General features: G+C 42.7%; 1 protein-coding gene, 1 long non-coding RNA gene and 2 other non-coding genes across 4 annotated transcripts; 1 reads left to right on the plus strand and 3 right to left on the minus strand.

Annotated features, from left to right (window-relative positions):
• Positions 1–3,066: 3,066 nt before the first annotated feature.
• Positions 3,067–7,866, minus strand: Rps3a (ribosomal protein S3A). Its single transcript, XM_031374243.1, has 6 exons — positions 7,711–7,866; positions 6,946–7,049; positions 6,474–6,661; positions 4,162–4,370; positions 3,601–3,710; positions 3,067–3,232 (listed from the first exon to the last, which is right to left on the minus strand). Exons 1-6 carry the CDS (start codon positions 7,770–7,772, stop codon positions 3,111–3,113), a joined length of 795 nt encoding a protein of 264 aa, XP_031230103.1. The 5' UTR covers positions 7,773–7,866; the 3' UTR covers positions 3,067–3,110.
• On the minus strand, positions 3,904–3,970 carry LOC116094530. The gene has a single exon (XR_004120172.1). It is a non-coding gene; the product is annotated as a small nucleolar RNA SNORD73 (small nucleolar RNA).
• LOC116094529 lies at positions 5,790–5,863 on the minus strand. Its single transcript, XR_004120171.1, has one exon. It is a non-coding gene; the product is annotated as a small nucleolar RNA SNORD73 (small nucleolar RNA).
• LOC116093070 lies at positions 7,779–11,511 on the plus strand. The gene is made up of 2 exons (XR_004119613.1): positions 7,779–8,064; positions 11,210–11,511. It is a non-coding gene; the product is annotated as an uncharacterized LOC116093070 (long non-coding RNA).
• Positions 11,512–26,369: the final 14,858 nt, after the last annotated feature.

A 26,369-nucleotide genomic window follows, 5' to 3' on the forward strand; every position in this document is an offset into this window, starting at 1 on the left:
ATTTCTACTCTGCTACCAAGCCTACTTTTCCTGAGGGAGACATTACCTCATCCTTCAGGATTACACAGGATGTAAATGTAATAGCATGGCCCATGCAAAGAGCAGGGGAGGTTCTATTTTTGGCATAATGTACATAGAACAACATGTATGTAGACACACAAAGTTTGTACAAGGCTGCCTAAGCCACTTCTGTTTGACTTGGGCAACCTTGACTTTTGATGCTATTCTGAAAGGCTACTGTTAATCTAACAGAGAGTAGAACCAGATCCATTGAGACATTTCATTAGTTACCATCAGCAAGCCTTCTCACCAGAACAGCTGAAGCCAACCTGCAGCACCGATCTCAGGTCCACACTCCATAGAGCCTTTAGGTAGGCCTTATAGGTCTCTGGTCATAGATATACCCTTTATGACTGTGAATCTCTGGTCTCTAGTGCACGGTTCACAAGGTAAGTGGGCCTCCTCTGCCACTCTAGCCATGATGCATTCACATGCCAGCATAGACCCAAAGCATTAGGGTCCAGTTGGTCAAATATGAACTCAAATAAGCCACTTCTCTTTCCATCAACATACCTAAAGCAGTACTGGTCTCAGTTATAAAAAGCTGACATACCAATTATGCAAAACCGGGAACCCAAGTCTGCTATCTCTAAACAAAACATTTTTACTTTCAAGTCTCGGGCACAATGAATCAAAGTGCTACAGACCAATGAACTTTATTGGAGTCTGTATTGACACCTTTACAGGTGGCAGTGTGACAGAACCAGTAAGTCTTGAGATTCTCACTCTTGTCAAACAAGGCATCTTTCATGCAGTAAACACTTTAGACATGAAGTTCTAGCACCACTTGGGACTGCCCTTTACTCCTGTAACTAACAGTGGTTTCATTAAATTTTTTAACTGAGGATGGTGCCACCTAACTGTAATCTCAGCCATTCAGAGGTTGTGTTAAAGGCCAGCCTGGGCTACACAGGAAACCTGTTTCGTAAAGCTGCTCTTCCATAGCACCCGTGCTCAGTTCCCTACACGGTAGCTCAGTTCTCTGTAATTCCAGTTCCAGAGGATACCCCTCTTCTGACCTCTGCAGGCACATGACACATTGAGGCACACACATATACAAAGGACATGGGGAAAAAAAAGATTTTTTTTTTTTACTTTTCAAAACAGGGCTTCTCTATAGCCCTGCCTGTCCTGGAACTCACTATGTAGACCAGGCTGGCCTGGAACTCAAGAAATCCACCTGCCTCTGCCTCCCAAGTGCTGGGATGAAAGGCGTGAGCCACTTCTGTCTGGAGGAAATAATAGCAAATACTCAACTTAAAAGAGCACTGTTATGAGAACTTCCTGAGAAGTGACTACCAAAGAACAAGCTTCAGATAACCAAATAACTCCATCAACCTAGATTAATAGTGGTCACTAAATACTTAAGGAACTAGAGCTAAATGAAGACCAAAAGGCCTAGCAGTCAGTGTTGACTGTGTTGCAGATGACCGTTTCCCCCATATTCTGTTACAATGGCCCATCCTTTATGAGAATAGTCTCCCTAAGACTTATTTCCCCCTTTTCAAGTTAGCCTACAGTTAGGGCTGCTCTCAGTCCATACTGAAGGAACCAATGAAAGGTTTAAGTTGTCTTTACTTTTGCTTTTACTTTAATTTTGTTTTTCTATGATAGACTAAGGTGTAATTTCAGAGACCTTTGGAGGCATTTCTTAGAACTGATTTTCAAGGTGACCTATAGGAAGGCTTAAATTTCAACTAAATACATTAAGTCAGTCACTTATTTACTTGTTTTGCTTTATGTGTAACACATGCATGTCTGGTGCACAAAAAGATATAGGATCCCTGGAACTTCAGTTTTGAAAGGATGTGTGAACCACCATGTGGGTACTAAGAACTAAACCTAAGCCAGGCGGTGGTAGCCTTTGATCCCAGCACTTGGGAGGCAGAGGCAGGCGGATTTCTGAGTTCGAGACCAGCCTGGCCTACAGAGTGAGTTCCAGGACAGCCGGGCTACAGAGAAACCCTGTCTTGAAAAACCAAACCAAACCAAAACAAACAAACAAAACCCCTAAACCTAGGTCCTCTACCAGCTGCTCTTAATGGCTGTGCCATCTTGAGGTCAAAGATATAGCAGATTAAGTAATCCCTACCTTATGAATATCTACCCTCAAGGTAAGGGAAAGAAACTTTCATGCAAATTCAATTCCTGATATCGACCCAACTTTACACTGACTTATATTCACACCAGGAAGAACATTGGCTGTGACTCAAGACCACAAAATTCAGCTATTAGCAGCACTATCTGCTTCCTTACCAAGACATCAATAGGCTTGCCTGAGATACATAAATCAACTAATACTTTACCACTAGAAAAGTAGTTGTGATAGTATTTGCTTGCTATCATGTCCAAGGCACCTGTTTTGTTAATACTGTAAACAAGACTATTTGCCTAGAAAATAAACCTGTTAAAACTTTACCCTGTAGCCAGGTGGTAGTGGCATACACCTTTAATCCCAGCACTGGGGAGACAGAGACAGGTGGATTTCTGAGTTTGAGGCCAGCCTGGTCTACAGAGTTGAGTTCCAGGACAGAGTACTTACCCAGCATGTGTAAAGCTTGAGGTCTGAATGATCCCTGGGCATCATAAACCTTTAAAGCATTCCCAATATTCAGTCTTCTGACTCACCAACTGTAGTCTCTGAACCAGTGGTTCTAACCATCTGACCCTTTAATAACAGTTCATGTTGTGGTGATTCCCCTAACCATAAAATCATCTTTGTTGCTACTTCAAAACTGTAACTTTACCACTGAGCTGTTTATTTAAAGGGAGAGAAAAAGAACAACCTTGGAGTATGTGTGTTTCTATTTGCAGTGTGCTGTGGCACATGCCTTTAAACCAGATACATCCAAATCTCCTGTTAGAGGCCAGTTAGAGCCACACCCTGTCTCACTACTAACCTTGCTTTTAACTGGCTTTTAATTATCTAATGGATAAAACCCATTAGATAATACCCGATTCACCACGCACTCGTGTTTTAAAACAATGTCCAAAAGCAAACTAAAATCACAAATAGGACTTTTTATTTGTCACTATTAAAAATCTGGGTTTTAGACCGATTCTTGGACTGGTGGTTCATACCCGTCTGCTCGGTCAACCTTAGTCCCCGTCTCGTCTCCAGTTGTTTTCCCGGAACTGCCACCTTCTCCATGGAGCTCCATGAGCTTTCCCACTGAAAAGAAAGAAAAAATCTTGTTATAAACAAGTATAACTTAAAAAATGATCTATCACACTACAGACAGAAGAAAACAGACAGGTTTTAGGGTTTTGCTCTAAAACCCCACATATAGAGGCTGGCTCAGTGGTTAAGAGGCACTTGTTCTTGCAGAGGAACTGGGTTCAGCTCCCAGAACCCACAGGTGGCTTGTAAGCACCTGTAACTCCAGTCACGAGAACACCAACGTCTCCAGGAATGCATACATGCATGCAGGCTAATTACTCATACACATAAACCAATCAAAAATTTTAAGCAGCCATTTTTAAAAATCATGTACTAGGTTCCACAAACTTCCATCTCATGAAACGAGATTTCTCACTTACATTCAAACTTGGGTTTCTTCAACATTTTTACTTTTCTAACAAAGACATCATGAAGAGGATAAATGGACTGGCAAGCCTTTTCTATGTCTTTCCCAATGCTGTCTGGAATCCTGCAAGAACAGTAAAGTTTTAAAAAAAACAACCAAACAAACAAAGAGAAAGAACACTTTTCTTTAAATGGCAAAAAATAAAAATAAATCCTTAGAAATTATCTAAATTGTAACTCCTAGCAACAAAATTAGCACTGACCTTCCTTATGCTTTTTTGTATAATACCCTCTTAGCCACCTGTATTCTGCATGGGAACATCAGAAAAGTGTTAGTTATCAGTGGTCATCAACTGGGACCGAAACATTTTCTCATCACATATTCCCATGCATTATCATGTAAAATTGGTATTCATTGTGAATTTAAGTCAAGTCTAAATTTCCCTATCCACTATAAGATAACTTCAACCAAAACAGTGATTTGAGGTCCAACTCTACCATGTTTTCTATAACAGAAGGATGATTCAACAGACATTCAGAATGTTTTTAAAGGAGAAAAAAAGAAACCCACTTACAGTTTATTAACTACTTCCTTCAAGTCATTTGTCTGCACTTCTCGGGTCATGATTTCCATCATCTTCTTCCGGATCTGGCGGACTTGCTGGTGCTGAGCATAGGATGTCTTTCTTATCTGGTTGTTGCGTTTCTTAGTGAAACCAACACAGAAAAGTCGGAGCAAATACCCATCGGTCGTCTTGACATCAACATGAGCTTCAATCATGGTCTAGTGGGAAAAGGACACTGTCAGCTCGTAATGGTTTTGGGTGTGCTGTTTTCTGAGACAGGTTCTCACAACATAGCCCTGGTTAGCCTTGAACTCAAGAGATTCTCCCCTCCTTTTGTTTTTAATGGCCTAAATCAATTTTTAAGTGCTAATATAAAAGTTTGGGATGTCAAACCCATGACGGAAATATACAGTTTATACAACTTCCTTAAAGTGAAATTAAAATGATACCCCCAAATCATTGTTACCCTCTCTTTAAACCATTCAACTGAACATTTATATCAACACCCCCACAAACATAAGAGCTTCCAAAGTTAAATGCTAAGATGGTATAGACAACAGAATGAAACTATGTTTTTTATCTTTTAAAAGGCAAGATAGATGCCAGGCGGTGGTTGCATACATCTTTAATCCCAACACTTGGGAGGCAGAGGCAGGCGGATTTCTCAACTCACTCTGTAGGCCAGCCTGGTCTACAGAGTGAGTTCCAGGAGAGCCAGGCTACACAGAGAAACCCTGTCTGGGGAAAAAAACAAAACAAAACAAAACAAAAAAGAAAGTTGTGTGTAGTGGCTTTAGCTTCAGTACTCCAAGCAGGACACAGAAAATGTTGAAAGTTTGAGCCCAACCTGGTCTACACAGAAGTTCTATGCCAGTCAAGGACACAGTGATACCCTGTCTCAAGAAACCAAAAAAAAAGAAAAACCAAACACAAAATAAGCCATATATGACATGTCTGCAATCCTTGCACTCAGTATACAAAGGCAAATCATAAATTTAAGGCTGGTTGGTCTACATAGTAAGCACCAGGTCACAACTGGTTGGAGATTTTTTTTTTTAAAGATTTACTTATTTTATGTGAGTATACCACAGCTGTCTTCAGACACACCAGAAGAGGACATCAGATCTCATTACAGATGGTTTTGAGCCACCATGTGGTTGCTGGGAATTGAACTCACGACCTCTGAAAAAGCAGTCAGAGCTCTTTACCACTAAGCCATCTTTTCAGCCCTGAAGATACTTTCTTGAAATAAAAGAGCAGTTCTGAGAAGTTCTGCTATAAAGTGTATTTTCTAAATGCCTTTTATCCCAAACTAAAGTTACACAAAGAACTTAAAACAATTCCAAAGCTAAGATCTTTTAAAGGACCATTTTTCAGGGCAAAGTGATCTGATTTCTTTGAGTTTTACAAATTATAAGAGTTTTAAAATATACCTAATATTTGCTATGAGCGGTAGGTAGCACATGCCTTCAATTCTATCACTCAAGAGACACAAGCAGGTAGTTCCTTTTGAGCCAGCCAGAATAGCATAGTCAGAACTGCCTGAAATCATAGACATCCACTTCACTGCAAAGGAGTATACATCAGTATTTATTAAATAGCTTATTATTTCCAAAATTTCATTAAGTGTATAAGGGAATGTCAGCAATAAATGTAACGGTAAAATCAGTATGGCTTCATTTGGGACCGAAACATCTTGTCATCACTCATTCCCATATACCATATGTCAATACTGTTACCAGGATACACATCTGAACAACTTTTTCCAGAAGCATGGGTTCCTGCCTTTGTTGGTCACCATGCTAAGTCCATTTCCCTACATGTTATATTTCATCTTCACAATTCGATGAACTGATTGATTTTGATTATACAAATGATATCAAGCTGCTATGAAAGCTTGTTACTTTCAAGGACAAATGGGGACTAAATCTATGATTTTAGCCACATTTCACCATCAGGAGTCAGCTAGAGCACCTTTTCACTATCAACTCTAACTCTTAACTGTAACCCTAAAACATTCTCCAAACTGGCAAAGCTGCCCACCTCACCTAAATGTGACCATAACAAGCAAATATTAGGCTAAGAGATGTAGCTAACACTGAGACTGATGGCCTAGCATGTGAAAAGCCTGGGATTTTACCTCCAGCACAAAAGGATTAACAGTGGTACTCACTGATGTAAAATAGGAGGACACAACTACAGGCCTGTGCAAGAGAAACATCTCAAAGTTTAAAATGAAACCGAGCTCTCCACTGCATGTTTTGATCCTGCCTACTAACACACCCACACCACAGCACTACACACTCAGTTTTGGGTCTTACCTGCCACTTTTTGACCATGGAGCACATTTTGTCCCGGGTAAGATCCATGCCATGGAAGTTAGTAAGACAGTTTTTGCCCTGAACGTCCTCAGTAATTAGCTTGAATTTTCTAAATGCAACTTCATCATTCTGGAGATCGGCAAGGCTCACTTCAAACACACGACCCTTGAGGCCATCAGATGCAATTTCTACAAAAGAAGCACAGATCCTGTTAACCTATTACCAAATCTACCTCCACACCAGTGACTTACTAAACACCAGTGGCAAAACCTAAACATTTTCTGGGACAGTTGTATAATCACTTTCTTGTGGCCACATGTGTACTAAAAAGCAAACACTCCAAATGCCAAGCCAGCAACCACTGGGCAGACATTTCAATCAAGTGCCCCACCAAACGACAAACTGTTGACCAAGATGCCTGTTAAAATACACACGCAACAGCTTACGAACAAAGCAAGTCTATGGTACTCACTGGTTCCTTGAGTCCTTGTGACTAGTGTTTTTCCGATGTTCCTAATGTTGAACATTGCTGGTGCTTTCACATCATACCAGTCTTTCTTAGAAAATGGATCAACCCTGGATTGGAGAAAAATAATCTCAAGTTTTCTCCTGACAGCTTTTTAACTCTTCTTATCCTTAATCCTTCTGTTGACACAATTTCCCAGGCAAAATCTTGCAGTTGGCTTTGCACTTAAAATAAAACGACGCTCCTCACCGTGGGGTGGACATCTAAGGCTGGCTTATCTGCCAAGGCACAAACCAGTAAGTTCGAAACCATGCCTTCCCCACTAAGTTACACAGGCAGTATTATATAGTGGCCCGGACCCCAAAGGACTTGTGATAGTAACCAGTCCGGAACAGCCCGACCTGCGGCTAAGCAAGTGTCACCAGGTTCCTTCCTCGAGGCCCCACCACATTAGTTGACATGGGGTCCCAAGTGGACAACCGGAGTGACTGCCGGAACCCCCTGCCGTAGAAGGGTTGCTAAAAGTGCCCCGGACTTCAAGCAGCCCATAGTTCGCAGCGCGCGAGCAACTGCGAGAGACGCCGGGCGCGATCACACGAGGCGCGCGACAACCGGCCCGGCGGGAGAAGAGGCGGCCGTGCGGGACGCTAGCAGCGCCGCCGCGCAATCCACCCCGCATCCTCACCATCCGCCCCACACCGCAGATCAGAACCTGCCCACCATCTCCTGTGGGACCCGAAGACCGCGGGGTCCGCAAAATCCGACACTTACACTTTCTTCTTAGCTCCCTTCTTGCCACCTTTCGTCAGGCGCTTGTTCTTGCCGACCGCCATGGTGCCGACCGGAGAGCCAAAAGGGCGGAAGTCCAACTCGCGCGAGAACTTAACGCGAACCGGGCGGGGAGCGCTGTCTACGTGACCCTTGCTCTTTCGCCCTTCCGGCTTTAATAATCTCGCGACACTACCCAGAGGCTCGTTCCCACCGTGCTGCCACAGCGCCCTCGTGTGTCGGGAGGCCGCGCAGCGGGCCGCGGGCTGAGTAGGAGATGGCCGTGCGCAGGAGCTTGCAGACTGTCAGAGCCATTCAACTCACATCAGTTTTCCCGTGGTTTCCATTGCCCTGAGGGTAGGAAGTTTCCATACCAGGAGATGCCCGCTGAACTCTCGCAGATTCTAATTTTGAGAGTATGTTTCTTCCACAGACCATGGGCTTCGAATCAGAGATAGCAAATCCATGTTCACGTGGTGATTTGTACTTAGCCTTCTGACCTCTTAAGCCGTCAGTTCCCTCGTGTCTAAAAATGGGAATAATCATGCGATCTATTTCAAAACGTTAGTATAATTCAGTAAGCATGACTTCCGGCACGCTGTTCACGAGCTGATTACTCTTAGGTATGGCTGTGTTGTGAACATTCATGAAAAGAAAGTCTTGGGCTGGCGAGATGGCTCAGCGGGTAAGAGCACTGACTACTCTTCCAAAGGTCCTGAGTTCAAGTCCCAGCAACCATATGGTGGCTCACAACCACCCATAAAGAGATCCAATGCCCTCTTCTGGTGCGTCTGAAGTCAGCTACAGTGTACATATGTATCATAATAAATAAATCTTTGTGCCGGAGCAAGCAGGGACTGAGCAAGAGGAGTTGACCGGAGCAAGTGGGGCTGACCAGAACGAGCGGGGCCAAGAGGAGCAAGTAGGGTTGACCTGAGCGAGCGGGCTGACCAGAGCAAGCAGAGGTCCTAAAGTAATTCAATTCCCAACAACCACATGAAGGCTCACAACCATCTGTACAGTATACAGATGATAAATAAATAAATCTTTTTTAAAAAAAAGAAAAAAAAAAGAGAGAGTCTTAGCCATGTGTGAGGTAACACATGCCTGCAATCCCAGAGCTCTGGAAGCAGGAGGATAGCAAATTGGAGGAGGGCTTGGAGTATATGGTGAGTTCCAGACTAGCCTGAACTACCTACCTAGCAAGACATACTGGGCAGGGGAGAGGAGAGAATGTATATTCATACATACATACATACATACATATATACATATACATATATGTGTGTGTATTTATATATATATATATATAATGTAACTCTTACAGGTTTGTAATCATACTTTATTTTGTTTGACTATGTGTGTGGTCGTACATGTGACTCACAGGCCTCTGTGTGGAGGTCAGAGAGCAATTCTCAAGAGCTGGTTCTCTTCTTCCACCATGTGGGTATAAGGCTCAAGGAGAGGCGGCCATCTTGAGCACACTGGCCCGCTTCACTGCCATGCAACGTGTGCTGCATCCTCACCGTCTGACAGGCCTCTGCAGGTGCCTTTACCAGCTGAGCCATCTCGACAGCCCTGGTTTTTTGTTTGGTTGGTTTTGGTTTTTCTGGAATAGGAGGGGTGTTTGGTTTTTTAGTGGGTTGGTGGACTCCACCTCCAGCACTCCAAAAAGGCACAGTCGCCATCAATTTTTGTACCTAACTGCCCACCCATTTTCTTAATGCAAACTGCCCCTTCCCCACTTTTAAAAATGATGTGTTTATTTTTAGTTTATGTTTTGCTTGCATGTATGTCTGTGTGAAAGTCCCAGATCCCCTGGAACTGGAGTTGCAGACAGTTATGAGCTGTCACATGGGTCCTCGAATTGAACCTGGGTCCTCTAGAAGAGCAGACACCACTCTTAACCACTAAGCCATTTCTCTACCCCCACCCCTCCATATCCCCAAACCCCCACCTCTGGCTTCCCCATTTTTATGTTTGTTTTTTGAAAACAAGAGTCCTGCCGGGCAGTGGTGGTGCACGCCTTTAATCCCAGCACTTGGGAGGCAGAGGCAGGTGGATTTCTGAGTTGGAGGCCAGCCTGGTCTACAGAGTGAGTTCCAGGACAGCCAGAGCTAGACAGAGAAACCCTGTCTCAAAAAAAAAAAAAAAAAAAAAAAAAAAAGAAGAAGAAGAAAGAAAGAAAGAAAGAAAGAAAGAAAGAAAGAAAGAAAGAAAGAAAGAAAAAAGAAAACAAGAGTCCTCCTGTGTTGTTTGGGCTGACCTCAAACTCACACTCCTCACGCCTCAGCCTCCTGGGTGCTGGCATTGCTGCATGCTCAGCCACAGCCAGTGTAACAATAGGCGTTCAAAGCACAGCCTGGCAAGATGTCACCAGCTACTTCAAGGGTAGAACTGACCCATGAGGCTTAGTATTCAGACAGCAGTGTATTATTGACTTCCCTTCTCTAACTTCCTCTCTGTCTAAGGCCAAAAACAAAAGATGCTGACCAGGCCAGAACCAATTCCCTGTCCACCAGGCCAGAACCAATTCCCTGTTCACCAACCAGGCTCCCAAGAAGTTGTTTTGTTTTGTTTTAATTTTATTTATTTATTTATTTAATGTAAGTACACTTAGCTGTTTCAGACTCTTCAGAAGAGGGCACCAGATCTCGTTACAGATGGTTGTGAGCCACCATGTGGTTGCTGGGATTTGAACTCTGAACCTTCAGAAGAGCAGTCAGTGCTCTTAACCACTGAGCCACCTTTCCAGCCCCCTCCCAAGAAGTTTTTAAATCCTTTTTTTCCCTTCAAATATAAAGATTAATTATGATTCAGAAACAAATTGAAGACTTTCTTTGAAAAAAATTGACTCTGATTTGAGAGGAGGGCTACTGTCATGTTACCCTATATTTGGGAAATGACAGAAATGTCTTATTATAAAAATAGCATGTACCCAGCTGTCTGAGGCTAAACACAAGAACAGCAAAAGCTGGTTAGGTGAGGGCACACCATAAACTTGAAAGGAACTCATGGAGCCAGGGTCGATGGCACACCCCTGTAATCCTAGCATTCAGAAGGCCAAGAGAAGATTCTTTGAGGACAGCCTGGGCTACACAGTGAGACCTATCTCTGAAGACCTAGGACTGGAGGTGTTGCTCTGTGACAGTGAATATTTAGCATGAACAAGGTACTTGGTTCATTCCCCATCACCATAAAGAAATAAGTGTGCATGCGTGCGTGTTATAATGAAAACACCCAAAGTAGTAACTGTATTTGGCTACAACTGTTGTTGTTATTGTTATTTTGAGATGGAGTTTCTATATGTAGCTAGGCTTCTCCCAGATCCCTATCTTAAAGGATCCTCCCACCTCAGATTCCCAAGAAGCTAGAGGTCTAGTCATATTCTTCTGGCTGCTAGCTGGAATGTGAAACTCTCTTCTGTCATCTCTGTCTTTTGCCTCTATCTTTAAGGATGTGTATGAGTTCAGTGTAATTAAACTTCCCTTTCTGTCAACAGGTGCCTTTCTCTACAGCCCATCCACCACCACCCACCCCACCCCCCGTCTATAAATGGATCTCTCACACCATTCCAGTTCCTCCATTGAGCTACCCTACTGAAAGGTGCTGAACTTCATAATGGGTCCCCTTTAACTTCTCAGAAGACATTGTCTGGAATGGATGGGAGCTGGAGTCTCACTAATCATCAGTCAAGATACTCATCAGCTGGACTTTTTCTACAACAAGGAAACATATGAAATTTCTCTCTGTTAATGAAGCCATCTTTGTTCGGATTGGTCATGTTAAAAGCACTTGAACTCCCCAATCTGTGACTAGTCACGCCTGGCAGACATGTTGGATGCTGAACCCTGGGGCTTTTCTTTGCCCTCAGGCTCTGCTTCGTAGTCATTAAGTCCCATGAAACCCTCACAGCCAAGGCACAGCTTCCACTCTCCAAGCCAAGCTTTAAACCTTAAAATCCCTCCTTGTTTTCAGCCCCTGGTCCTCCTAGCCCCGCCCTCTAAGTCGATCTTCCTAACCCTTTAGTCCCACCTGCAATTCTTCAGTAACTCCACACATCTCAGTTGTCTGTACTGTCTGTGTGACTGTATTTAACAGTACGCAAGTGTACCCTCAGAAATGGTTAAGATGAGGCCAGAAATGTAAGTCAGTGATAGAGAGCATTTGTCTAACAGGAAGCCCTTGGTTTGATCTTCATTCAGCACAGTTCACCAACCTCCCTTCCTTCCCCCATCAAAAGATAATCTGAAGATAGATTTTGTTTTTATTACTATAATTTAAAAGACAAAAGCAAAGGGCTAGGGATGTAACTCAGTTCCTAGATGCTCATGTGACACACACAAAGCCTAGCACCACATAAACTGGGTATAGAAACACATGCCTGTAAAGCCAAGCTGCGGTTGTGCATGCCTCTTATCCCAGCACACAGGAGGCAGAGGCAGGTGGATCTCTGAGTTTCAGGCCAGTCTGGTTTACAGAGTTCCAGGACAGCCAGGGCTACACAGAGAGAGATGCTATTTGAAAAAAGAGGAGAGGAGGGAGAGGAAGAAGAGGAGGAGGAAGTAGCACATGCCTGTAACTGTGACACACAGGAAGTGAAGAGGATCAGAAGTTCAAGATAATACCTAGATAGGGAGTTTGAGGCCAACAGAGCTACGCGAGGCCCTTAATCCCAGCACTCAGGAGGCAGAGGTGATTGGATCTGTGAGTTAGAGGCTAGCCTGGTCTACATAGTGAGTTCCAAGCCAGTCAGGCCTATATTGTGAGAATTTGACTTTATTATTTTATTGAAAAAAATTTATACTACATATTTTGATCATGTTTTTCCCTCTCTCAATTCCCCCAAATCCTCTAGCTTCCCTACCCGCCCAACTTCATATTCTATTTTCTTCTGTCTTTAAAAAAAAAAAAAAAAACCCACAAAAATGAAAATCAAAACAAACAAGCAAAAGACCATTGCCAAAACAAAGCAAAATGAAACCAACAAACAAAGTCCACAAAAATACCATTTTGTAAGTTTTGTGTTGGCTAACCAGTCTTTTTCTTTTTTGGTTCTTTCGAGACAGGGTTTCTCTGTGTAGCCCTGGCTGTCCTGGAACTCACTCTGTAGACCAGGCTGGCCTTAAACTCAGAAATCTGCCTGCTTTTGCCTCCCAAGTGCTGGGATTAAAGGCGTGCATCACCACTGCCCTAGCTGACCAGTCTTGGGCACAGGGAATACCCGGAAGTGTAGCTGACACACTCAGAGTCCACTGGAGAAGATTGATCTTCTCCTTGCCACTGGCTATCAATTGCAGACAGCTTCTTGGTTAGGAGTAGGACCCCGTGTTTGCTCCTCCCTCTCGTGTTATGACTCCTTCAGGCTTGCACCTGTGCAGGCCCTGCATATGCTGCCGCAGTCTGTGACTTCTCATATGAGCACCAATCCTGCTGTGTCTGGAAGATGTGGTTTCCTTTTAGACAGCCATCATCTCTGGCTCTTAGCATTTTGCTTCCTCTTCCACACAGATCCCTGACCTGTGAAGGGATGGAGGCATCCCATCCCCTAGGACTCATGCTCTAGAGTCTCTCATTCTCTACATATTGTCCAGTTGTGAATCTCTTTGTTAATCCCCACTTACTTTAAGAGGGAACTTCTCTGATGTAGGCTGAGTGTGGCACTGACCTACAAGTATGGAATTATGTCATTGGGGGTCATTTTATTGCTGTGTTCCTTTAGCAGTTCCAGCTTTCCCCTAAACCCATGATCTATCTAATCTCAGGCTCTTGGCCATATTGGCAGTGTCAGACATGGGTTTTCTCTCATAGAATGGACATTAAATCAAATCAAGAAGTGGTTGGTTATTCCCATAACATTTGTGCCACTAGTACATCAGTTTAGCTTGCAGGCAGGCCACTGGTATAGGTGGCAGTTTGTAGCTGGATGATATTGATGATTACCTTTTCCTCCAAAAGCATGCAGAGTGCCTTCCAGCGCCAGTAATGCTAGTCAGTAGAGGTAAAGCTACTAGTTAGGCACCAGCTTGACTTCTCTGTGTTTGCTAACATAAGTAAGCTTTCTCTTCGGCAGTAAGGTCTTAACCATCAAGTTATGGAGAACAACCAATAGCCTTGGCAATAGCCTAAGGGTTTTATTTGGGGGTGGGGGTGGGTTTATGAAACCTCCTTTTCCAATGACTCAACGAGCTACAACCCATTCTTGGCACTGGAGGTTTTATTTGGTGGCATAAGATGTCTACTGGGTGCATTTCTCCACTATTATTTAGTCATTCCATTTAGAGTCCTTTCATATATGTATATATTTAGGGAACTTCTACACTAGTAGTTTTCCATATGGTTTTTTCAAATGACCTTTTTTCAAATGATTGTTTTTGTTTAGCGCCTCCTTTGTTCCTTGACCCAAACCCGACGTTATTCTTTGCATGTACCTAGAATGGTATAAAAGCAGGCTGGAGACAAATAAACCCTCTGCAGCCTTAGCATCGGCTGGAGTCACGTTATAGTGTTGTCTAACTTGTTTGGTGTTCAGTCCTCCCTCCCTCCCTTGAGACACGGCTGACTGACTGAGCTGGCTTGGTCAGTTGAGTAAGGGTCTTTGTAGTTAGATGGAGAGTCCTGTGGTTAGATGCTCCAGAGTGGTATAGCTGCATCTTGTGACAAGTCAACTCCCAGCTTTCTGAGGAACCACCACACGGAGTCACATGGTATCAGTACCAGTTTGTACTCCTACCAGCAATGGATGAGTGTTCTCCTTTCCCCACAACCTTGCCGGCTGTCGTGAGCTGCCGTTGGTTTTATTGATATTAGCAATTCTGATTAGTATAAGATGGAATTTCAAAGTAATTTTAATTTGCATCTCCCTAATGACTAAAGATGCTGGATATTTATTCAATTGTTTCTGTGTCATTATGTTTCTTCTTTTGAGAACTATTTGACCTGTGCCCTATTTTTAATTGAGTTATTTGTTTTCTTGTGTTCAGGTTTTGTTTTTAGTTTTTTATATGTATTAGATATTAACTCTCAGTTTTGTAGAGGCATCATGACCAAGGCCCTTCTTGTAAAAGAAAGCATTTAACTGGAGGCTCGCTAACAGGGTTAGTCCATTCTCATCATGTCAGGGAACATAGCAGTATGCAGGCAAGCATGATTATGGATAAGTGTTGCTGAGAGCTACATCCTGATCTGTAGGCAGCAGGCAGAGAGAAAGAGACAGTGGTCCTGGTATGGGCTTTTGAAACCTCAAAGCCCAACCACCCCCAGTGACATACTTTCTCTGACAAGGCCATACCTACTCCAACAAGGCCACAATTTCTAATCTTCTCGAACAGTTCACCAGCTGGGGGACTAAGCATGCGAATACATGAGCCTATGGGGCAAACTGCTACATCTTCTACCAGATGTATAATTGGTAAAGATCCCTTCCTGTTCTTTAAGCTGCCACTTTTCCCCAGTGACGGTGTCACTTGCCATACAGAAGCTTTTCAGTGTCCTGAGAGACCCTGACTTTAAAAATAAATAATAACAACAACAAAACCAAAACCAAACATCAGGACAGGGCTGGTGTAGAATCCCTTATACAACATGTCCAAGGCCCTGGTCCAGTCTCTAGCACACGAACAAAACATGGCACACCTGCTTAGCTGAAAATGCTCAGAGCTGCTTTCTCTGTATTTCTCCAAAATAATTATTCTCCAGCCATCAATAAATTACTTAAATTTCCCTGAATTATTAAGCTTCCCTTGCTTACATCTCCCTCGCCCCTCCTTAGCCGGCACATGCCCAAACATTTTTAAAGGCAGCCCAGTTTCTTTCAGTATGAAACCTGTCCCTAGGAAAGTAGGCTTTCGCTCAGACCCAACCCCCGAAGAACGAGCATTACTTGTCAGAAACAATTGACAAAACAGGCCTCTTTTTCACTGTGTGCAAGAAAGGGAGCACAGTGGCCTTTCTCTCATCTGTGCCTCATCTCTCAGTACACAGTAACCCTTCAGGATAGTTACTGGATGAATAAAGAAGGTTAGAAGACATCAGTCACATCTTATCTGTGAATCAGCCCAGATATCAGAATAGTTTTAGGAACTAACAAGACAACAAGTGTCAAGTTTTGCCAACTGTAAAATAACAGCAACAAAAGACCCAGCATTTCCTAACAACACCATTTCATTTAAAATTTACATTTTGACTACCCAAATAAAAATAAGATAATCCCTGATAAAAATTTAGTTCTATTCAGTGAAGAAGTCAGCTCTACCACCCACCACCATCCAGATGTTTGGCTTTGTTTTTTGTAGTTGTTGTTTGTTCTTAAAGTTAGGCTCTTTCATGAAGCACAAAAGCTCCTGTATGGCAAAGGACACCGTCACTCACACAAAGTGGTAGCTACAGAATGAGAAAAGATCTTTAGCAATTATTCGTATATACCAATATAGACCTTATTACCCTTGTGTCATTACAGACTGGTGAAAACTAGTGATATGGACTAGGACCATGTTCCTTCCAAACATAATATTCCATCTAATAATCTGGGAAACTAGGCAGAGCAGTATATGCTCAGGAGATGAGGCAGGAGGATCAGCTCAAGGGCATCTTACAGTGTATAGCGCAACTCCACCTCAAGCAAGCAAATAATAACAATTTATTGTATTAATTCAATGCTGGCAGAATCTCTCAGTCTCTCTCTCTCTCTCTCTCTCTCTCTCTCTCTCTCTCTCTCTTGCTTCCTGTCTCTCATCTTTCTTTTTCAGTGTTAGATAGAACCACCTACAACCTTATGCTTTCAATACAAATGTTCAACCACTGAGTTATAGCCATCAGTAGTAATTTGACTCAGATTTCTTTATAGCTGGCATTTCACTACTGTGAAACTTTCCCAAAAAATTTATTATAGGCCCCTCCGCACATGCTGACAACTCCAGAATAAAACCTGAATTTACTTTTCTCTTTCTGCCCAAGAGTAAAAACTATAGTAGGAGACATTACTGAAGCCAGCTATGTCTAGTGTTTTATTTTGTTTTTTTTTTTCTTCTTAATTTCCATTTTTGGTTGTTTGGTTGTTTGGTTGGACTTTTTGTTTTTGTTTCTGGTTTTTGTTTTGTTTTGACCCCTGACCCCCTCTCTGTATCTCACAAGACCTGAGACTATGTAGCCCAGCCTTGTCTCTGGCTTGTAGCCGTTCTACCTCAGCCTTGTGAGTGCTGGGCCTACAGGCATGTGAAGCACCACACTGACAGGAGGGGAGTGTGTGTGGGGCTGTCCTGTAGATGCTAGGGTTTGATTTCTTCTGTCATTCAGAGTGGCATCCAAATAAGTTGTGACTTCTGGAACCAAGAAGCGCCCTCTGGCCAAAGCAGCTTGACATTTGTTTATCTTGCCTTGTCCTGTTTTTCTCTTCTGTTTGAACATGTAATTCTTTCTAAAATAACAGCATTTTGAACAGATTTTGGCTAGGATCTTGCTGTTTAGTTGCTCATTTATTTAATTAATGGTAGAAATGTCTCCCATAAATAAAGAAATTTGAGAAAAATCTTATGTTGTTGTTTTCCTTTTTAGAATTCTGCCTTTTTAAGAAGCCAGGTAAGGGGGGCTGGTGAGATGGCTCAGTAGGCAAGAGCACCGACTGCCCTTCCAAAGGTCTTGAGTTTAAATCCCAGCAACCACATGGTGGCTTACAACCACCCATAAAATGAAATCTGATGCCCTCTTCTGATGGTCTGAAGTCAGCTACAGTATACTCATTTATAATAATAAATAAATCTTTAAAAAAAAAAAAAAAAGAAGCCAGGTAAGATGGTATAGCTTAATCTCAGCGCTCAGGAGGCAGGCAGATCTCTGAGTTTGAGGCCAGCCAGGTCTAGGGAGCGAGTTCCAGGAAACCCTGCAAATCTCAAGTGTCTTTTCAATGACAATATTTCCCCCAGTGCTTTGATGATAATATAGATTGACCAGTCTAACCTGGAAATATGAAATGTTTCAAAATCTGAAACTGTGTGTCCTCTGTAGGAGGTTTCAGTGGAAAATTCCACATGGTAAAACTTTGTTCAGGCACAAAATTATTTTTTTTTAAATTTATATTTCTTCTGTTATTTATTTATTTATTTATTATATGTAAGTACACTGTAGCTGTCTCCAGACACACCAGAAGAGGGCATCAGATCTCATTACAGATGGTTGTGAGCCACCATGTGGTTGCTGGGATGAACTCAGGACCTTCAGAAGAGCAGTCAGTGCTCTAAACTGCTGAGCCATCTCTCCAGCCCCAAGGCACAAAATTATTAAAAGTATTTGTATAACATATGCTGGCCATAGTAGTACATGACTTTATATCAGTCAGTAGGCAGAAGCTGGTAGATATCTGTGAGTTCAAGGCCAGACTGGTCTATATAGCTAGTTCTAGGTGAGCCAGGGCTACACAGTAAGATCTCTTTCCCAAAAATAAATAAACAAAAATAATTGTGGTCTTGCTTAGTAGTAGATCATATGCCTGCATGCCCTGAATTCAATTCCCAACACTAAGAGTGAATTAGGCATTAGTTTATTATTATATGAAATTGCTCTCAGGTTACATATAGAAAGCATGTGCCACCATTTTCAGAGATAGAAGGACCACTGTTTAATACATTTAGAAATGCTGCATCTGGAAATAATGTGACAAAGGTGATAAAGACCTTGATGTTATGGCACATGCCTATGACCCCCCAACCTTCAGCAGTCTGAACTATAGGAGACCCTCCTTCCAAAAAAGAAAGACTTAAAATTCAAGGATAGACTGTCTAAGAAAGGATAAACCATTTAGCGGTTGGGATGTTTAGTCAATCTAGTTCACAATAGCACAGCTATTGTTCTGTTATCAAAGCAGCTGGAGACAAGAAAAAGAGGCTTGGTGGCCAGACCAGGTTTATTCACAGCAAGAGAGCTTTGTCGCCCACCTGTGTGAATGGCCAAAATGCCTACAGAAGATGGAATGTGGCCTGTAGACAGACAGAAATGACTTCTGTAGCCTGCTAGGGAAGCTGGGCAGTGTAACCTTCCAGCAGGAAACTATCATTCCTAACTCTAAGAGGATATTAAAAAAAAAAAAAAGCAGGGTAGGAGTTTTACAGCTGCTTTCTACCGAGTCTGCTTTTTTTGTTTGTTTGTTTTTTGTTTTGTTTTGTTTTTCAGAGAGAGTAGTTCTGGGTCCATTGAAGAGGGCATCCTCTGGTAACATAGCAAGGGGAGAGTCTTGACTAGCAATAACAGAAAATAGTTATTAAAAGGCTGAAAGCAGATGATTTGGTTACAGATTTGAACTGAGAGATTTTTCTGGGAAGGTTGGGGGAGGAGGAGGAGTGGAGGCTGGAGGGATGAGTAGGCCTACAAAGAGTTGATTTAAGGTGACAGGGACTGGTCCCATTGCCTGAACTGCTGTACTGAAATGAGCTAGCAGAAACACCAGCAGACTACAGAGCATCAAAGGAGAGGATGAGGAGAAAATAGACTAATGTACAGAACTGTACTTGGCCTGGGTGAACAGGATGAAGGCCCACCACAGCCAGAGTTTCTTCACACCATCTAAAAGGTCTTTCTGCAGAGGTGTCAGGATCAAATGGAACAAATGGAGCTGTTGTAGGGTGAGAGCCATGGGGAGAGCTTGTGGAACATTTTGTTTGTGTATGGGGGAAGTTCCATAAGTAAAACATTTAAAAGACAGGGAGAAAATGTAAGTATGAGGATAATAAAGGGTAAAGAATGATCCAGGGGAGGAGCCAGAGTGGGAGGGAACCCGAAGGAATCCTGTCTAGTCCCTTTGTCTTTAGGCCCCCTTTTAAACCAGTTAGGATCTGTTGGTGTAGAACAGTGTTGCTCAAGGAGGGCACAAATCCTATCTTTAGCAGCAGTCAGAACGAGTCTTCTTGAATCTTGGAACACTGCAGCAGTCAAGGAGTCCAACTGGTCCTGAAGTATGTTAGACTGATCTGAGCTTGTTGTAAAGAAGGCTTCATTCTAGATGGTTTAGTTCTGAGCCCCCCCCCCCAACAATGTCCTGGGTGGCCAGGAGAGGGATGAGTTGGATGGCCCATGGCACCTTAGTCCCCTCTTAGAGGAACCTGATTTGCTTTTAGGGTTTGGGGCCATTGATCTCTTAGTAACATCTTCAAGGCTGACAGAAGGGTAATGAAGGAGAAGGTCCATCCAAGCAGCCATGATAAAACTTAACAGTTGTAAGCAGTCCTGAACGTAAGTCAAGAGGTAATAACGGTACAGTTTTGTGGGGGAACATTAAGAGACAAAATTACATGAGGAAAACTTTTACATTAAAATTAACACAAGTCAATATAACTTAAGGTTAAAGGAAATTGTACAATTGACTGGAACGTGACCAGAACGCTGTAGAAGGATAACTGTAATTAGCTGTTTGTGACATCAGACTCCCACATGAGGAACAAGCACCTGGGAGCTTTTAAAGAAGTCAGTTAAAACCAGCATTCAAGGAAGGATCTGAACAGAAAGTGCCGACGCGATCTTCCTATCATATTTCAGCTATGATGAACTTTGTATATTTGTTTCGATACTAACAATACCTCCTAGTTAATGAAAAAAAGTGTCTCAAATTAAACATAAATTTTGGTTAGAAACATTTGATCCAGTAAAGTTTTAACAATTGGGACTATTACCTTAAATGACCATATCTAGTATTTAAAAACAAACATGACAATATATATTTTTGTTAACATCAAATTGTCCAAGTACTATATAGTAAATATATTTTATATTGTCACATGATGTAAAGGGATAATTTAATTCTAAGATATATTTCCCCAAAAGAAATGATTTCCAGTTTCTAAAAAGTATAATCCCAGAGACAGTGACTCATTTTCATTCCATGCACTTAATCAACAGATGGCAGATGAAAGCAGTTAGTCACATTAAATCTGTAATAAATAACTTACATGTAGTGTGGCCTGGAGTGACAAAGAAGGCTAAAGTCAACTCGTTACTCCTTTTGCTAATGGACAGATCTAGCCCACCACATACAGCAGTAAACATATTTCTTAACACTATTCTATTTAAAAATAGGTTGGTTATTTGGAGGCTTAATTTGTAAACCATGATAATCAAATTAGATGAACTTTTGGATTTTGGAATTTCTTAGAAAACATCACAAGCTCCACTGCCAAAGCCCTTATGTACTCCTCGTAGGCTCCAAGGTGAGAGTGCAGACACTGGCCCTCCAGCTCTTTGTCTGGATAGAGACTAGATCCTATTCTCTCTCTCTCTCTCTCCCTCCCCCCATCTCTCTCCCTCCCTCTCTCTCTCCCTCCCTCTCTTCCTCTTTCCCTCTCTCCCTCCTTCCCTCTCTCTCTTTTCCGAGACAGGGTTTCTCTGTATAGCCTTGGCTGTCCTGGAACTCATTCTGTAGACCATGCTGGCCTCCAACTCAGAAATCTGCCTGCCCCTGTCTCCCAAGTGCTGGGATTAAAGGGGTGCGCCACCACTGCTGGGCAACTAGATCCTGTTCTCAAAGCACACAGGTGAGCCCAGATTTGAAAGAATCTCCTTGATCTAAGTCATTTCCTGAAGAACCTGAGTGCTTAGGTAATCACTTCACAAGATCTTAGCCAAAAGGCCGAGAATCGGTAAGAAGAGAGGCGGCTAATCACTTAATAGAATCATTTGCTGTCTCCATAGCCATAAGACCAACTGTCAAAGACACATGGATATTTGGAATAGTTTTCCAAAGCTGTGAGTTTGATGACAGAGCATCTGGTATCCCCCTTTAATCAGAGAACATGGTAGCTAGGGTGTGCCTCCTGGAATTAGCCTGTGCCAAGAAGAATTGAAAGCAAAGTAAAGGGCATGACCAGTTAAAGAGCATGCAGGTCCCATCGCAGTCAAGTGGCAGGCTTATGTACAAGGTTCCTTTGTTCACAGCATCCAAATTCTGGAGACACTGAGGGCAGAGTGTAAAGAGAACATCTTATAACCATTACCTGTCAGTAAAAAAAAGCCTATGGCCAATGAGCTGAGGCTGGAAATAGGTGGGACATCCAACAGGGATTGAGAGAATTCTGGGAAATAGCCAGAGGCAAGGGAGATTCGGGACACTAAGGAGCTGGAGGTAAACCAGCCAGGTACCTGAGCTCAGGTTAGAATAAAAGGGGAGATGTGCCCAGAAAGCTGAGGGGACAGACATAAGAAAACAAGGAGAGGAAACCAGCCAAGTAGCTGAACCCAAGTGAGACTAAAAGGGATAATAAGTTAAGAGCAAGTCAGAGAACAGGGTGACACTTATGCTCTATTTATTAATGAATACTTAGTTTCAGGGTCGTTATTTAAGGGAGCTAAGTAGCTGGGAAGAAAAACTTGATTTTTTTTTACATCAAAGTGCTTGCTATTTGAGATATTTAAGATGTGGATGCAGACTCTGAGATCCCCAAGTAGGCAAGAGAATCCATTCCCCTGTCACGTAAGACATGAGGAGTATTTCATCTTTTGATAAGGAGGGGTTTGTTTGGTTGTTTGCTGTGACCTACATGCCCAGAGCTGGCTGGGCCTATGCAGCCAGAGGCAGAAGCAGCAGACGCATTTCCCGTGCATTCATGTCCTGTCCTGAAGCTAGCTTCCAACTTACTCGTACAGGGTGGTAGAAGTACTTGATCAATCAATAGATGAATCTCCTCCCAATATCCCCTTGCCCCACACATACACTTTTTCTCTTGGAATTTTCTTCCCACAGCCTCCCGGTGCTATGACAGATGCTTGCTACTACATCTTGATGCTATTCTTTTCTCTGGGGATTGAACCCAGGACTGCATGCTAGGCAGCCACTCTACCAACTGAGCTATAGCCCCGGCCCCTGAATGAGTCTAGTTTACAGCCTTTTACACATTTTCCATAGGAACATAGACTTTCTCTCTAGTCTGTTTATGTAGTGAAAACAGCCCACAGCCATAGAGGCTTGCTCTGAAGACGTCTTTGAGATGAGGTGTTGAAAGCCACTCTAGGGGTTTCCCAAAGTTTGTGCATTGGCAGAAAAGTTGAAGGTCAACAAAGTATTATCAGTTAACACGAGAAGGAGCGTTTGCCAGAATAAAGTCAGTTGTGTCACTGAACTCATTGTTCAATTAAGCTGACATTTCCCTCCATACAAGGACTTTTCTCTGTCAAAAAAATAGTGTGCCAGTTTCATCCTGGCTTAAACTCCTTATCCTGTTGCCATCTGGAGCTTTCCCTCATTAGACTGTAAACTGAGCCCAAGGATCAACTGGATTCCAAGTGCTACCAAGTATCGTATAGAGCACGCCACACATAGAAGGCCTGTCCACTTCCTTCCTTTGCCCTGTCCTCCCTCCTTCCTTTCTTCCTCACTTTCATCCATCTGTCCATCCTTCCTTTCTTCTCTTCATCCATCCATCCATCCATCCATCCGTCCGTCCGTCCATCCTTCCTTTCTTCTCTTCATCCATCCATCCATCCATCCATCCATCCTTCCTTCCTTCTTTCCTTTCCTGCCTCCTTTTCTTTCTCTTTCCTCCCCCTTCCCCTTGAGGAACAACCCAACCCTTAGGTCTTTTCAAAATGAGATTCAAATTTTTCAGATGCTAACTGAATGGAAGAAGTGAGAGAAATGTCTCTCCTCTCCATTCCCCTCACCTTCCTTCCTCTCTCTACCCCTCGTGCTCGTTTCCTTTCCTTCCCAGTTAGCCCTCCTACTTCTATTTTGGCAGTTCTGGAGATCATACCTGGTGGACACTCACTTTCTCTCTGAGCTCTACCCCCAAGCCTAGGATCAGCAAATGTCCTGAGTCCCTGGGCCTAATACATGCTAAGCACACCCTCATCACTGCAATCTACCCAAGAGCAATGTATTGAAAACTGAGTAATTTTCAAAAGGACTCTAAAACATTAGCAAAGCATACTGTAGAGATCATGGGCTAGCTGTCTCATGTCTGTGTGGCTTGTACAGCCCTTGTTCTCTCAACAGTGAGTGTGAATAATGATACCTAGTTCCTGTGGTGGCTCTAAGGTGTGAACAATACACTAATGTCAGAAGCCTACCTCAGGCTTAACACATACTAGGCATCAGTATCTTTAAATGCTCTCTCTTCTCTGTCTCACCAAAATGAGTCTGAGCCTTATTACCTGGTCAGCTTTCACTCGCTTGTCCACCCACACCCATGCCAGCTCTGTCCCTAGCCTGCTGAAATGCTGAGTATTCCTTCTGTAGAAGTCACTGGAGATTTGTTGTGATTGGCAGACAAGAAGAAAGAACTTGTTCCAAGAAACAAAGCAGGAAAATTGAGAAGGGAGATGAGATTACATCTGTCCATGGTGCTATGGGTGCCATTATGTGAGTACAGAGGTGCCCTCATGGGGTCTCCATTTTCTTTTCTACCACAGGAACAATATCTGTCAGCAGCAGGGACCCACTTGTCTTTTTTTCCCACACAGCCATTGCCACTGTCTTCACAAGGGAATTGAAACTACATTGGCCAGTCTAAAAGCACATGTTCTGGAACTTTCCTCCAGTCAGCAACACTTCAGAAAGAGGAGATGGGGGTCTCACCTTAGTTTGATCTCAGAAAAAAAAATTTCAAATCTTCCAGAAATTCAATTAATTATAAGTTCTGCAAAGTCTACCACATTCCACAACTTCAGAGAAGCACCAATGATGACTTAAATAACAGCAGGATAAACCATGTAGAAGCTATGTAGAAGACAGTTCAAGTGTGGGTAGACCAGGGTGATACACAGATCTCATGCTGTTGCAGACATACATAGCTATGTCTAATTCCTGTGTCAGCCATACTGTGCTGTCTCATCCACGTGGTCCAAGATGAAAAATCAACACTAGCTCCACTGAGAAGAGAAGGCAATCGGGAAGGCATGTTCCTTCCCTTGCAGAATACCATCCACATATTCTATACACCCTATCTGCTCACAGTACCTTAACACACTGAGAATGAAGGCAGGGTGGCCCAGAATTCCCCTGTACACCACAACTTCTGCTACTAAGGCTGGGGTATACTGCAGGGTCAGCGTGCTTGTTCAGAATATGCAAGGCCCTAGGTTCCTTCCCCAGCACTGCCATAGTAAGTGTAAGTAAATCTGATGCTGTCCATAAGGAGAAAATGGATAATTAAGAGCAGTCACCTTCTAGCTCCCTAGTTAAGTTTTGTGAAAATGTCCTTGGTTGGCCTGGAACTCACTACATGGACACAGAGATTGGCATGTTCTACCACACAGGGTAGAAAATTATTTCTAATAGCTATTTATCAAAATATGTTTATGACATATTAATAAGGATTATGTAGATGATTTTTTTTCAAGACAGGGTTTCTCTGTGTATCCTTGACTGTTCTGGAACTAGCTCTATAGATCAGGCTGGTCTTGAACTCACAGAGATCTGTCTACCCCTGCCTCCCAAGTGCTGGGATTAAAGGCATGTACCACCAGCGCCCAGCTATGAAATTTTTTTATAACTTAGTACTCACAGATTTTATGCATCCATCAACATATGGAACACTATAATAAATACGTGAAATGTACTGCAAAATTTAGAGACAGGCAATGCCAACCCATATTCTCAGCACTTGAAAAGTTCTCCAAGACTAGATCTAACTGCATAGTGAGTCCAAGGCCCATCAGGCTGCATGAGACCCTGTCTCAAAAACAAAACAAAAGCCGGGCTGTGGTGGCACACACCTTTAATCCCAGCACTTGGGAGGCAGAGGCAGGCAGATTTCTGAGTTCGAGGCCAGCCTGGTCTACAGAATGAGTTCCAGGACAGCCAGGGCTACACAGAGAAACCCTGTCTCGAAAAACCAAACAAAACAAAACAAAACTGACTCCCAAGGATTAGAGCAAGGGGATGATGCCTTTGACAAGAGGGAAATTGAACAAAGAATGACTGTAAAGAAAAGACATGAATTTGTTCACCTATATATTTATTTATAAGTAGATAAGATTAGGAGAGAAAACACAGGCCCTTTCTTGGGCTTAAGCATCTCAGGCCTTGAACTCCTGATCCCCCTGCCTTTACTTATCAAGTGCTGGGATTATGGGCATGTGCCATCATCCCCATTTTAGAGTCTTCCCTTAAATGCACAATTCTCTTTTCTATTCAAATGATAGCTTTTGCATGCATCTACGCATTTGTATTCATTATAATAAGATTTTTTTTTTTACTAATCAATCCGATATGTATTTTCTCAGTAGTGTTATCTAGCTGTTTAGTGACCTTTATCCACTCAAAAGATACTTTATTTTAAGATCTCCACAGCTCTGAGACTGTAATTTGCAGTTAATCGACCTGACTTAATCTCCAGCTGTCTCACCAGCTAGTTAGTAATCACAGACAAGCCACTTGATCCCTGACTTTCAGGTCCCTGCAAAATGGAGATAGCAATAATTGCCCCTTCCACCTCAAAGGATCCTTAAAAGTGGAAAATACACAGACCAAGGCTCTTGTTTGTTCAGGCTTCAAGCATACGCTAGAATCCAGTATGGTTTAGCTAATTTTATTTTTAGAATTTATTTATTATCAAAGACAGTATCAGTAGAATGTAGGGTAGTATTTAAATTGCCAGCTCTGAATGCCTTGGGAATGAATGCAGACAGAATCTCTCCTTCTTGAAGTGTCACATAACTTTAGCTTTCTATCCCTAGTCCTATTTCTG

Source organism: Mastomys coucha, unplaced genomic scaffold, assembly GCF_008632895.1.
Source record: "Mastomys coucha isolate ucsf_1 unplaced genomic scaffold, UCSF_Mcou_1 pScaffold16, whole genome shotgun sequence".
Classification (NCBI taxonomy): Eukaryota; Metazoa; Chordata; class Mammalia; order Rodentia; family Muridae; genus Mastomys; species Mastomys coucha.